The sequence below is a fragment of the Gasterosteus aculeatus genome, chromosome 8, assembly GCF_964276395.1.
Source record: "Gasterosteus aculeatus chromosome 8, fGasAcu3.hap1.1, whole genome shotgun sequence".
NCBI lineage: Eukaryota > Metazoa > Chordata > Actinopteri > Perciformes > Gasterosteidae > Gasterosteus > Gasterosteus aculeatus.
In genome coordinates this window covers 7043299-7056445 of record NC_135695.1, presented here as the reverse complement: position 1 = coordinate 7056445, position 13147 = coordinate 7043299, and the positions used below count along the sequence as shown (strand labels likewise).

General features: G+C 43.4%; 1 protein-coding gene across 4 annotated transcripts in view; it reads left to right on the top strand.

The window, feature by feature from the left end:
* Positions 1-13147, top strand: part of pik3r3b (phosphoinositide-3-kinase, regulatory subunit 3b (gamma)) — a 142647-nt gene that overhangs the window by 50959 nt on the left and 78541 nt on the right. For all 4 annotated transcript variants that reach the window (XM_040183752.2, XM_040183753.2, XM_040183751.2 and 1 more), the window contains one exon: positions 8966-9097. In XM_040183752.2, coding sequence (XP_040039686.1) covers positions 8966-9097 — 132 coding nt within the window. The remainder of the gene's footprint in view (positions 1-8965; positions 9098-13147) is intronic.

Here is a 13147-nt window from a genome sequence, read left to right as displayed (position 1 = left end):
ACACACACACACACACACACACACACACACACACACACACACACACACACACACGCACACACACTCTGGATACATGCTTCAGCTCAGCCTGCCCACCCACACCAGCAATCCATAATCACAATGTGTGTGATCATTTCTCCAGCTTATACAGACATGAGACTCCTCTTCTCACCCAGTCTCCATCCACTAAATAGTTAGGTCATCAGTTACAGATCAAGCCTGACTTTGTTTCTTCCTCCCATCCGATCCGTTAACTGCTCACCACTAACGATCTCCACCCCCGGAACCATCAACTACTCTTTTATTTCCCCGCAGCTGCTTTATGTACTCTTCACTCTCCCCCTCTCTCTTCCCTTCTCATCTTCCATCTCTTTTTCTCCCCTTGTTTTCACCACTCATCCATCACACTTCCTTTTCTCCCCCTCCCTGTATCGGTGACAAGAGCCGCTGAGTTCAGCAAAACACAAATTAAAAGAGCTCCTCCGTTCCATCTCTCAGCATTTTTCTTCCATCTCTGTCCGCCACGTCCGTCCTTCCTCTTGTCTGTCGGTCACGGCTCTGCTATTGGTCGGAGGTGATGTCATCATCTTCCTCTGGCGCCCGTCAATATCGTATTAGAAGCCGGCATTTTTACTGTCAGCAGGGGAGCAAAGAATTGCAACCACACACAGACACACACAGACACACACACACACACACACACACACACACACACACACATACACGTTAGCAAACTCATGCATGTTGGACGTGAGTAGGAAACATAACATCGTCTGGCTGCAGACGGGTGTCAGCTTGTCTTATAGAGAAAGAGTGTTTGCTAAGACTGATAAATGGTTCTTTGTCGATGGAAGCTTCAAGCTCCATGACGTTTGTTTGACTTTGTTAAAATCCAGACTTACCGCCGTGTGCGTTTTCAGGTGTGTGCATTGCTTATATGTCTGTAAAGTTCAACTGTAGTTGCAAATGCACACGTCTATCCCATGAGGATTTCAGTTCATATGTAGAGAATTGGCACCTCGCGTATTTTGCCTGCAGGGAAACTGCAAGAGGTAGTGTGTTCCGTATGTAGCGACACAAAGACGTGGTTACCGTGGTGATTGACAGGCCTGTTGATCGTCATTCAACTGTCAGCCTGAAATTTTTTTGGGAAACCACGACAAGGTAAAATGTGCAACAGGTGCAAGCAAAACGAAAATGTTTGAGTTGGAGTCTGAGTGGCAGTTGTCTGATCGATGTGATGACACCTTTGCACAAATACAGAACTGAGTCCTTGTTTCTTCTGAGATAAAATCACGAGCCAATATGTCCACTTAAACCTTGAGTAATTATAATCATAACAATAATAAAACAAATGTATCCTTCTGCGGAATGAGAGGTTGCACCACAATTTATTTAGGTAAACGGAGCCATCGGCACAATTTTCAATGATCGGCCAGTTGCAACGGTCCTAGTCGAACACATTGGGAAATGTTCATCTTACCGACAGAAATGATCTCCAGCATTGTCCCCCTCCCCTCCTGCTCCTCCTCTCTGAACACTGAGCGAGCTCTCAGCCCCTCTTACAATGATGTCATCTCTCTCACAGTGCCGGTGTGGCGACACACTGTCTGCACATACGGTGTTTGGATTGATAAACCCCATGTAAATGCGTTGATCGCCTGCGTATACCTTTTCTCTGCTGGTCGTCTCTGCGTGCTCTCCTCGCTTTTCAGATTCTTGTCTCTGCCATATGTTGCCATGTAACCTGAACGACTCAAGCGATACCCGCGGCTTTAGCGTCTGCTCCAAACACATACAGTTCAGCTAGAGACGTCCTTCGTCTCTCCTTTCTTGTAAATCTGTCTTCAGCAGCTCCTTGGTGTGTGTACTAGGCTTTAAAAGGGCAGTCTTGATCTGTAGATGGGACAATGTCTAACATGGGACATGAACCCTGACTTCATATCTCTGTGTCTCTGCTGTAGTAAAGTAACATTTCTCAACATTTCACAACAAAACAGATAATGTTTTATTTAGGCATTGTTGTAAGATGTGTGCACAATGCCTGCCAATCTATAGCCCAACCCTAAAATATCAGTAACCTGGGCACTGTCCGTGGTGCTGAAGTAGCAGACGGATTTGTGATTGACAACTTTTTCTCTGAGTCCCGCCCTTCTGTAATCTTTGTCTTGGATCGATACTATTCTTTAAACTATCACCTGTGGTATACGTTTTATTCACACGGTTCATCAATAATGGAAACTTGCGGTGGATCAATGACTGAATAGAAATTCCACCAATGGGCACATTTCTATTCAAACTGCAATCTTAATGTAGTAAGAAGACTTTATTCACTTTATTCATCGACTTCTTTTAAATTCTGACTGAGTTACTAGAGGTTTTTTCTTTAACGGAATTATTTTACTCTGTGTCAACTCAAAAGATGATAAAGGGTCTGTCAGATCAGAATGGAGGCTTTTCAAATAACTGTTTTTAATTAAAAATTAAATACATGCATTTGGATTGATGCCGCTCTGTGTGGAAAATGTGCTATTATATTCAGAGGAGTCGATTTGTTCTTTAAAGCCAATTCTCTCTTAACTATTATTACATTTTGGCCTTCGGGTGAACTTGGAGCTTTTGTTCCGTCTGCCAGTTGAGTTTTTGTGCATCACTTTCGTTCTGTTTGTTATTGCTTCCTTTGGTGTGTCGGCCCTCCTTGTTGCATCTCTCCCGTAATCCATGTTGTGGTATCAGTGTTTGTGTGAGTGTTTGTGAGCAGAATGCCAAGGACAGATGGGAAGACGGAGGGGTGAGCGGGTTCAGACATACAGATCTGCACATAAACTTGTGTAGCGCACACACACACTTACACAACCAAACCCGTCTACTGCAGCAGGGACGGGGAATATTTGATTACATTCAGTATAGAAACAGAATACGTACAGATGGTTCAGAGTGAGATTATCATCCTGGGAACCAAGCACAGGCTTTAACGCACAAACACACACGCACACACACGTACACACACGGACATTCCCACACCATGAAGCCAGTTTTGTGGTCTGTGAGCAATGACTGTTTCCATACTTTTTCTTTTCCTTTTCTAAATCCACCACACTCTTGTTTAGTTCCTTGTTTCTCTGAAGGACTGGACAATGTTTCTAAGTCACACCACAGAAATCTTCCTCTATGACCCTTGAGAGACACACGTGGACCAATAGCCTCTTACAAAACCCACTGATGACGTGACGTGGCCGTCTATTGTAGGGGGTAAATCCTGGTAATCACTCCTGTTCATCATACTGTACACCTGTACTCACTACCTGCTTGTGTGAAGAGTGTAGTGTTTTTATCCCCAGTGTTTTGTGATGCCAAAACGTTGTTGTTTTTGTCAAGCAGTGAGTGTAATGATGAAGACTTCACGTGTGAGCTGAAATGCTGGCAATGCTGAGTCTATCGATACCTAAATGCATCAGCTTTGGATTTATCTGGAAGCTTAACTGTTGGTAATTTCCAGGAGAACTGCCCTTTTTAAAGAGTACTCGAACTTCTTTGACATACAATTCGGCCTCTATGCCTCTCTAACTCGCACCTTTAATTGAATAACTGGCATTTGACAGAGTGGTAATGCTGGCTAGGGCGGATGATCACACCGCTTTTGTAGTGTAATTAGATTCTTATTGGAATGCTGGAGCGAGAGCACAGACACACACACGCGTACTTACACAACGCACAGGGATAAACGACGTTATCTGATTAAACCATACTGCCGTCGTTGTGTGCAAACAGTTGATTGATTTTTTTTTTTTCCTTCACAATTCCTTGTGGGTGAAGTTCAAGTTAAGCTAGAGTGCGTCTTTCTTCTGATTCAATTCTGGATGTCTCTGCTTTGGGCGCCTTGCAGTTCGAGGCGGTGTCTAGTTCAAAAGGAAACCGGTACCTTCACACGGCCTCCTTTATGTCAATGATGAAGACCTCTTCTGTACCTGTACATGCTGATTCCAGATAACAGGGATACTCTGTGTTCTGACATTACACGCCTCACTGCCGTGACCTCAACTCTAACCTGAACAACATTCAAAGATGGCTTCTGGAGGACTCGCTGTAGACAGCCTGTCCATGATTTGACAACCGCAACCAGTAAAATTGTAGTTTGACAGCAGTGTCGCATTCACCATTTGACTGTCTTCTTTCATCAATAAAAGAACCCATTATGGTTCTAGTCAGTACCTTTTTAAGCCATAAGCGTACACGCTAACTCTCAAGAGCCAATCAATCATTACTGCCAACTGCAATCCACTAACTAGACCCATCCCTTGACTCGTGACCCGGTTTCACGTCATTTATTTGGCTGCCCATCTGTCAACTGATCCCCGGCCAACGTCAGGCAAAAGCCTTGATTAGCCGCCTGACGGTTCAAGTACAAAGAGGAAATTGGCCGCGTTTACGTGTGTGTCAATGATGGAATGTAAGCACAACGACTCTGAGATAAAAAATAATATGAGAAGACCGAGACACTGAAGGTCAAGTGACAGGTCAAGGTCGTTCCTCGGGGTGGGGGTGGATAAAAAAACGGTCTGCCTGTCAGCCTGTCGATGCATTGACATGAACTAGAAGTGTTAATCAATAATGACCTCTTTGGGTATGAGTGCACACGTAGACGTGCCTGTAGATTTGTGTGTCCATGCATCTGCCTTGGGGTCACATTTGTCAAACGCTAAGCGGAGCAAACGAATTGGGTCGGAATCGCCAAAGATTCACAGTCTTAATGCTCTTTGTTGAGCTTTCCCCAAGACACTTTTATATCCCCTTCACGGACGGGTTTAAAAAAAATACTTTTTTTTTTTTTTTATTCTTTTTTTTTTACTGACTGGTGGTATTAGGGGAGTAACGGGTAGACAGCGAAAGTGGAGGCTGCAGAGAAACTACAAGATGAAAGCGAGTCAGATGATTAGTACTTGCACTATGGCAGAGAAAGAGGAAGCTAGAGGACTGAATTGATTTGAGGGTTTCACACTCCCAGTCCGTCAGTCAGCAGTGTAATGATGCTTCCTTGGCTGCGGTGCAAAAGCACGACTGTTCCATTAAGTGCCATTAAAACTGTCCTGTTGACTGTTCAGCCTGGCATACACCACAGAATCCCTCAACCCAGAGCCAGGCATCCGCTGCCTACTGTTACTTTTGTCAAAAAGATATAGCCGAGTGAGGTGGTATGAAATACCGATCCATAGTCTGTTCATTATTTTTAGGATGAGTCTGGGTAAGCAGGCCGGAGTACCATTAGGGAAGCCAGCAATGCACTGCTGTTGACGGGGGCAGCAGAACAATGTTCTTCAACCACCTACAAAAAAAGCCCACCCCAAAAAAACAAGTTTAGTTACTTTGACAAGCTATTTGGACCTATTGGAAAGTAGTAAGGGAGCGTGCTAGTATGTAATGTATTTAAACATATTATTAAGGTGGACTCAAAATGTAATGGTTATGGTGCTTTCTGCTTTCACAATAAATTTGCTCTATAACCCGATATACAAGCTGGCCTTTTTATAATATATTATAAATCATCTTCTGAAACCGTTGCTTGGAACCTCTGGTTTTTCAGGCTGACTGCCTTTGGCGAGTCGTATTCCACAGTAAACAAGTCAGCAGACGCTTCTCCTTACAAAGGGATTTACTGTCCTCCTTTGCCGAAAAACACATAACAGAGGCCTATAGATGTCTTCACTCCTCTGGGCTATCGTTTTTCAGCACACACAAAAAGATAATTGGCTCCAATATTAACCATTTGATTCTTGTGATGTATTGACCATTTCCAGGGCTGGTTGGTGAGCAGTGATATTATGTTACGTTGTTAGTTAAATGGGAACATAGAAGCACTGGCCAACTATGACGGCTCGTCAAGCCAGTTCAGGAATCAGGAAACATTTATTGCCATAATATGTCAGACATACAAGGAATTTGACTTGGCGATTGGTGTATAACAGCAGATAGTACGACATTGGACGACAAGACAACAGTGCAAGAGGAATAAAATAAAATAGAATGCTATGGGTTAGTAATATAAGGCTATGGGTTAGTTTAAAAATAAAAGTTAAAGTTAAAAATAACTAATGCTTGCTAACTACTAATTCCTATATTCCGGTTATTAATTAACAATACACAAGATTGGCAAGGGCAGTGCCCACAGTTGCAAGAGAACAAAAGGAGAAGTTTGTTTCAGATGGAGTTTCACTTGTAAAAATCCATTCAGCCACCATGGAGCTATCAATATCCCACGTCAAGGAAACTGCTTTGCCTGCAAATTGGATTGTGTAGGTTTCACATACTATAACATAAGCTGTAGGGAGTGCAATTTATGTTGGACATTTCTGAGAACACAACTCCTAAATGTGTTATATTCCGATATTGGGTTGGGTAACGTAATAGTATAGAACTTGGGGATAAGATCCCTTGTTCTTTATCTAATTGCCAGTGTCTTTCTAATTTTTTTTTAAAATTTTAGCTACAAATCAGCTTGTTATTGTGTGTGGTTTTCGTTCCTTCCGATGGAGTAACTTTGTTGTTCAGACTGTTGCCTTTAGCTGGCCTTCCCTGCATGCCAACTGGGTCACTCGCATACAGCTCTGGAGTGACATCATGGCAAACAAGAAGCATGGAATGAACTCACTCTGGCAGACAAAGATCCTGGTTAAAAATAAACAAATGTGCTTTGGGGTTTTCCATATTAGACTCCAATGATTGTGGTTTAGTAATAAAAACCTAAGAACTGCGGTTACATTAGATCAAAACAACTGTCATGGATTAATAAGTCATTCTTAACATCCTGTGAAGGGTCCTTGGTTAATTCTTGTAAAATCACATTCATTTTTGTCAGGGTTATGAATAAATAATGTAACCATTTGCTTCAAAGAAATCATGTGCGTTTCCTGGGGACAATTGGACCATTTTTCTGTTGGCGTGGGAAAGACCGACCGAAAGTCATGCCCCAGCAAAATGGGCCTTAAACAAGCAGTTTTTGTGTCACTGCTGCCTTCCTGAACTCTTTGAAGTGATATCTAACCCATGACGATCAGCCAACACATTGTCTGGACGCAAACACACGCTATCTGCTTTATTGAGAATCCTGTTTTGCAGATCTAAATGTTGTCATTGTTTGACACAAAGTAGCTGCACAGACCCTGACTTGGACTCAACCCAACTGCGATTGGTTCAGTTTCTCACTGAAGAAAAAGATATAATAAAGAAATGTTGACATTGGTATTCAAATGTTATGTTATTACCCTGTTACTGCTATAACATTATATAACATTGTCAGTATTGTCTGTATTTCATTGTGCAAAATGTACATTGTATACAGGAATTTGACCGACAGGTATACAGCGCAGAAAAACCGAATGAAAAAGAAAAGTGAAGGTAGATGCAGAATATGGTTAAGAATTTAAAAAAAATGCTATAATATGGTCATTTCTGACAATGTGTGCCGGTTAAGAACTATAAATAAGCTGCATAATAATACATTTGTATATAGCGCACATTCCACACGTTGCACGGCATAGTAGGGGAGCTGTGTGTGGTGAAACACAATATAAGTAAGCAAAGAATTGGGAGTATTTACAAAGAATTGAAACACCGGGGCTGCCAACGTGCTCTCAGTTGCCTGGGGAGCTGTTCTTTTGAGCAAACTAACAACACCGTCATCATCATTATCACCGGTACAGATCATAACCTAATAAAAAACAGCACTCTCAAACAGCAAATTACAATCTGGTCTTCAGGAATCAAACGGTTCCACCCACGCACACTCACAAGAAAACGTGCATTAATATCGTTTTATGAGCCTGGGTCCCATGGCAACACTAAATTGGCTTTGTCTGGGTGTTGGGACGGTCAAAATCCCAGAGACAAATCACTGCCCGATAAGAGGCTTCAGCACTGCCATGTGAAGAATTCATCCATTTATATAAATGGCCTGGTGGGTAACTGGCTTGAGGTGATTGGTTAAGTTTATTTAGGCATTAGTTATAGGAGCAAATCAATAAGATTTAACTGTAATTTTGATTCCAGAGGGTCTGGTGCATTTCTGGAGGATGGAGTGAGATGGGAAGATAAAGACCATGAAGGAAAATACAAGCAAGTAAATGAGGGGACAGCAGGAGAGCACATAGAACGTAGAAAGAGAAAGATAACAGGCAAACGAGAAGCTGGTGGAGGAAGGTAGATCTGAAAAGAGGACAGGTTGAGCTAACGTAGAGGAGGAAGGTTAAGGTGAAAGATGGGAGAAGGGAAAAAAAAACGTCCTCTGGTGCCGTGAGGCTTGTCCTCTGCTAATCTTCTGATGCGCTCATGCAGACACACGGAGGCTTCTTATCTGTTGTCTGCCGGCAGATGGATTTGTAAATTGTCTTTGTATTGGAGATCTTAGCATCTTTTTTATCGTATATGCTGAGTGACTGTATTCCTTTTTCCCAGAGACATCTGGCCTTGACACTTTACTCTGAGCGATTTCATTACCACATTTATTTCTCTGGTATAGAGTTCATGGCCAAAGAGAGGACCCTGTTGACATTACAGTGCATACTAGCTACCCTTTCTAGTAAATTGAGTTGAATTATGACTAATCATCCAATTTGGACCATGAATTTCAACAGAAACGTGCTTCAAATTCAAAATGACGTCATTTCTTTATTTCATTTTTTTCATGGTTCCAGATGTCTTGACCACATGTTTTGTGCAATGTGATTAAATGTGTTGAAAGAAGAAGTCCAGATGACATTGTCTATAGTTTTGGATCAAGGTTTTGCACTGACCAATAGACTGACTAATGTTGCCATCTTTGTACCAAAATCTGGTGATGGGTCATATGGCATCGGCCCCCAAAAGGCCCATCCAAAAACCCATTAAAGCTTAAACTCCAGATTAATGAATACATCACTATTTGATATACCTAATCTCTAACGCTTCCCCTGTGCCTTGTTCTCTGCTTCAGATCCAGCCTCAGTGGACCTGGAGCCGTACGACGTGGTTTCTCTGACTGACGCCCTCAGAGGTTTCCTGCAGGACCTGAACGCCCCCATCATCCCCACCACGGTCTACAGCGAGCTGGTGTACACTGCTCAAGGTACAATGTGCTGCAGGCTTTTTGTTACATTTATTAATGTATTTGTATTTGGATAAGCCCACCTATAAGTCCATCGATAAGTCCAATGTTTTTACTTTGTTAAGCTTTTCAGAAACAAACTACACAACACAACGATGACCCACATAAAATGTAACCTTTCCTGCACGCAGCGTTTTAATGGAGTTTAGACCTCATGCTCTCCGTTCTCACGCACTGCAGGGTTCAACTTAAACTGAGCCCAGGGTGTTTTTTTTTTTTTTTTGTTGCCTCTGTCACTTGGCATGAGCGCCGACACTCGTCACACCTGACGGATTTCTGCCATATCTGGATGTGAGGACGACGAGGCTGTAGCCTCTCATCAGCATCACATTCCTGCTAATCCCCTGACAGCTTCGGGATTCAATGAAAACAAACTCTGAGCTATCTGGAACGGGGCTATTTGCCAGGTTCTCTCTCTCTCTCTCTCTCTCTCTTCCCGTACAGCTGACTGTTCACCCTTTTCACCTGCCGCCCACCTCGCCGGGCTGCCCCTCCTCTCCGCGGCTTTTAGGGACTCTCACGCCCGTATCTATCTTTAATCAACCCTACGTCAACAGTTGGAGTACCGAGCTTCGCGTGGGCCTTGCGTGCCAATGTTTGCACATAAAAGAAGGTCAGGGACAGACTCACAGATGCATGGAGGGACAAATAGACATAGTCACGTGCGTGGGTAGCATCGTGCGCGGTAGCGTGCCCGTGTCAGGAAAGAGGCACCGTAGGAGCCGCCGGACGTTCCAACTAGCTTCCCCGCCAACTTCTCCCAAAATTTGTCTCGGCTAAGCTCCTCAACTTGATCTCCGACTGAAAATCCCCTCAATTATGTAAGTGCTTCTCTCTCTCCTGTTGTCCTCGTCTCGTTAACTCCCTTTTTTGTTTTATTTATTCATGGGAACATTTTAAGTCAGGATAAGCCACTTTGAAGGGCCGCCCCAAGGTTAAGCCCGTTGACGCCGTCTTATTTAAGGACGGCGTTCAAGAGCAGGAAAGGTTTGTTCTGTAAAATCAGAGGGGATTATATAGTATGGATGATTCATGCAATAATATCGAGAGACCCCTGGAAAATAAACTATATGCTTGTGGTGTGAGATTTCTTTCTGTATATCTCTGTGCTTCACTCTACCAGGGGTTTCTGCTTGGGACCAAGTGATATTTCCCCAGCCAATCATCGACGGACAATTCAGTCCCCATGGCGTTGTTTAACAGCGGAGACTGTTTCTGAAAATCGACTTTCATGTCCGACAAGCGACACAGCATCGTCGATTCCATCTGTTTTATGTCTCCAATTTCTGCCGACTGTTCCGCAGGAAACATTTTGAATGCTGTGAACAAAGCTTTCATTGGCTTGGTTGGTTTCCAAGCCGTCAATTAGAACACATAAACAAAAATAATGAAGAAAGCCCCCTCGTATAAGCCAGTCCAAAGGCCCAAAAACGGAATAGTGACGAGAAAACGGCAGCAACATAAATGTTGCCAAGTCAACAGGGGCTGATTTTGAAAGCCCCTGTTGACGAGAGCAGCTGCGTCTCTGAGCTTCTGACCACCTTGGGAAGCCTCACATTTTACTGCACGGGGTCCGGCGGTCTGCCCCGCGCGGTTCTCACGGGTCGCCCCTCCTTTCAGCACGGCAATAAGGTAGCGGCGTGCCATTGTTGGCTCACTGCGAGGGGAAGACTCTGCTCCTGGCCAGGAGCCCCTCTGTAATTTGGGCAGCGAAGACCATCTCCCTGTGAATGTGGCACCTTCATGACCTGCTATAAAAGTGTGTCTGAGTAGCTGAGTTGTGCTACTTTATCATAACCAATGTTATGTCGGTTATGACTTTGAGGATGGAGTCAAAACATCCATGTGGATGGAATCAGTAAAATAGTCTTATTGAGGTTTATGTTGTAACAGTTTGCCAAGCCCTTCCACAACCGCCCAAAAAGAAGACTAAAGGATCATATCGTACAGTCTTTATAGATACCCTCATAGAAACTGAATTCAATTTGAAAATGGCTGCCAAATGTGGTTTGCAAATATAAGTTAATGTGCGTCATCAAAGTCCATTCAACCTTCAAATTATCCAATCCTGTAACGTCCTGACCACAATCAGCCAAATTTTATTAATTCCAATTCTTTTAAAGAAAGTCTTTACCAAATCACCGTAACAGATTCTTTTTTGTAAAAGGTCACAGTTCACGCCTCCCTTATTTTTCCTCATCCTCCTCCTCTCTTTGTTCTCTGCACTCATCTTAATATTTTCAGTTGATACCTCCTGCACCTCCTCCCCTCCACCCTCTTCCCTTTCTTTTACTATTCATTTCTTTTCCTCACCTCCTGCCTCTTCCCCAAATGCCTATTTATGGTTCTCTCCCTGTCTTTTCCCATTCATTAGTTAGTTAACCTTGGGGGTCTCCACGGGGTCACTGTCTCTGAGGGCCAAAGCCAGCTGTCTGCGTCTGACTGACCACTGTCCATCTGGACCGTCACAGGCGAGAAGATATTGTGGACGGATCGATTCCCTCTTTTTTTTCAAGATTAAATTGAGCTTTTAGGATTTTTAGCACACCTTCTCAAACTCGACCTCCTCTAAGCCAGTACCAGCATTCGTAAATCAACACCAGAGGCTCTGTTAAAACTAGTGGTGTGTAAGCGTGTACGCATGCTAACGTTGCCAATTAGCACCAAACACAAAGCACAGCTGAGGCTGATGGGAATGTTGTCGCAGGTATTTAAACCCAAAGGAAATGATTGAACAAGTACACATTTGAACTACTATTGGCGCTAGAGGAAAGGTCAGAGCAAAAGCTGGAATGAGCTATCCTCTGGAGTACATGATCAAGATATTGGACCCACTGACAACCAACGGACTGACGCTGCAGTCACTTCAATATCTCCTTTCATGCTCCCAAATTTGTCTCCTCACGTTTAAGAGTTTGACATGCAGTTTGTTAAGAACGATATCCTGTTCAACATTAGCAATTCTTCTTTGCACATTTACATCTTACATTACATCAACTGAACTTGAATTCAAGTTAAAATCTTTTTTCGTCTTTTAAAAGCTTTTGACGGTTTAAAGGTGGATTTTTGGAGAAAAGCTGTTTTAGTCAAAAACGTACATCATTCATCTGATTTGATAATCAATAGGATCGAATTATAAAAATTAGGGCTGTCAATAGATCAGATTGTAGAAAATTAACTAATTAATCACACATTTTAAAATGCATTAATCTTGATTAATGGCAATTAATGAATGTTGTTGTCAGGAATCCGAAACATTTATTACCAAAATAGGTTAGACATAAAAGGAATTTGACTTGGTGGTTGGTGCATAACATCAGACAAGACAATGGACAAGACAGATAGGACAACCTAATGCAATAGGGTTTTAAATTAAAATAAAGGTTACGAATAAAAAAATTAAAAATAAAGTGCACCAGGGAACAGAAAGTGTATGGCTCTGTTGATGAGCCCGACTGCCAACGGGAAGAAACTGTTGGTGTGGCGGGAGGTCTTAGTCTTGATGGACCTCAGCCTGCTGCCAGACGGAAGGGGCACAAACAGGTTTTGTCCGGGGTGGGAGGGGTCGGCTACCATCTTTTTAGCTCGCTTCAGGGTCCTGGAAGCGAACAAGTCACCTGGGGTGATGGGGGAAGGTGGGACTGCGTTCTTCCTGAAATCTACAACCATCTTCACTGTCTTCAGAGCGTTGAGCTCCAGGTTGTTTTGGCTGCGCCACGTCACCAGATGGTCAGACTCCCACTCATCCCCACCAGAGATCAGTCCAACGAGGGTGGTGTCATCCGCAAACGTCAGGAGCTTGACGGACTGGTGACTGGAGGTGCAGCTCTTTGTGTACAGGGAGAAGAGCAGAGGGGAAAGAACGCAGCCTTGGGGGGAACTGATGGTCCGGGAGGCTGAGACATGTTTCCCCAGCTTCACGTGCTGCTTCCTGTCAGACAGGAAGTCAGTGATCCACTTGCAGGTGGAGTCGGGCACGTGCAGCTGGGAGAGTTTGTCCTGCAGCAGAGA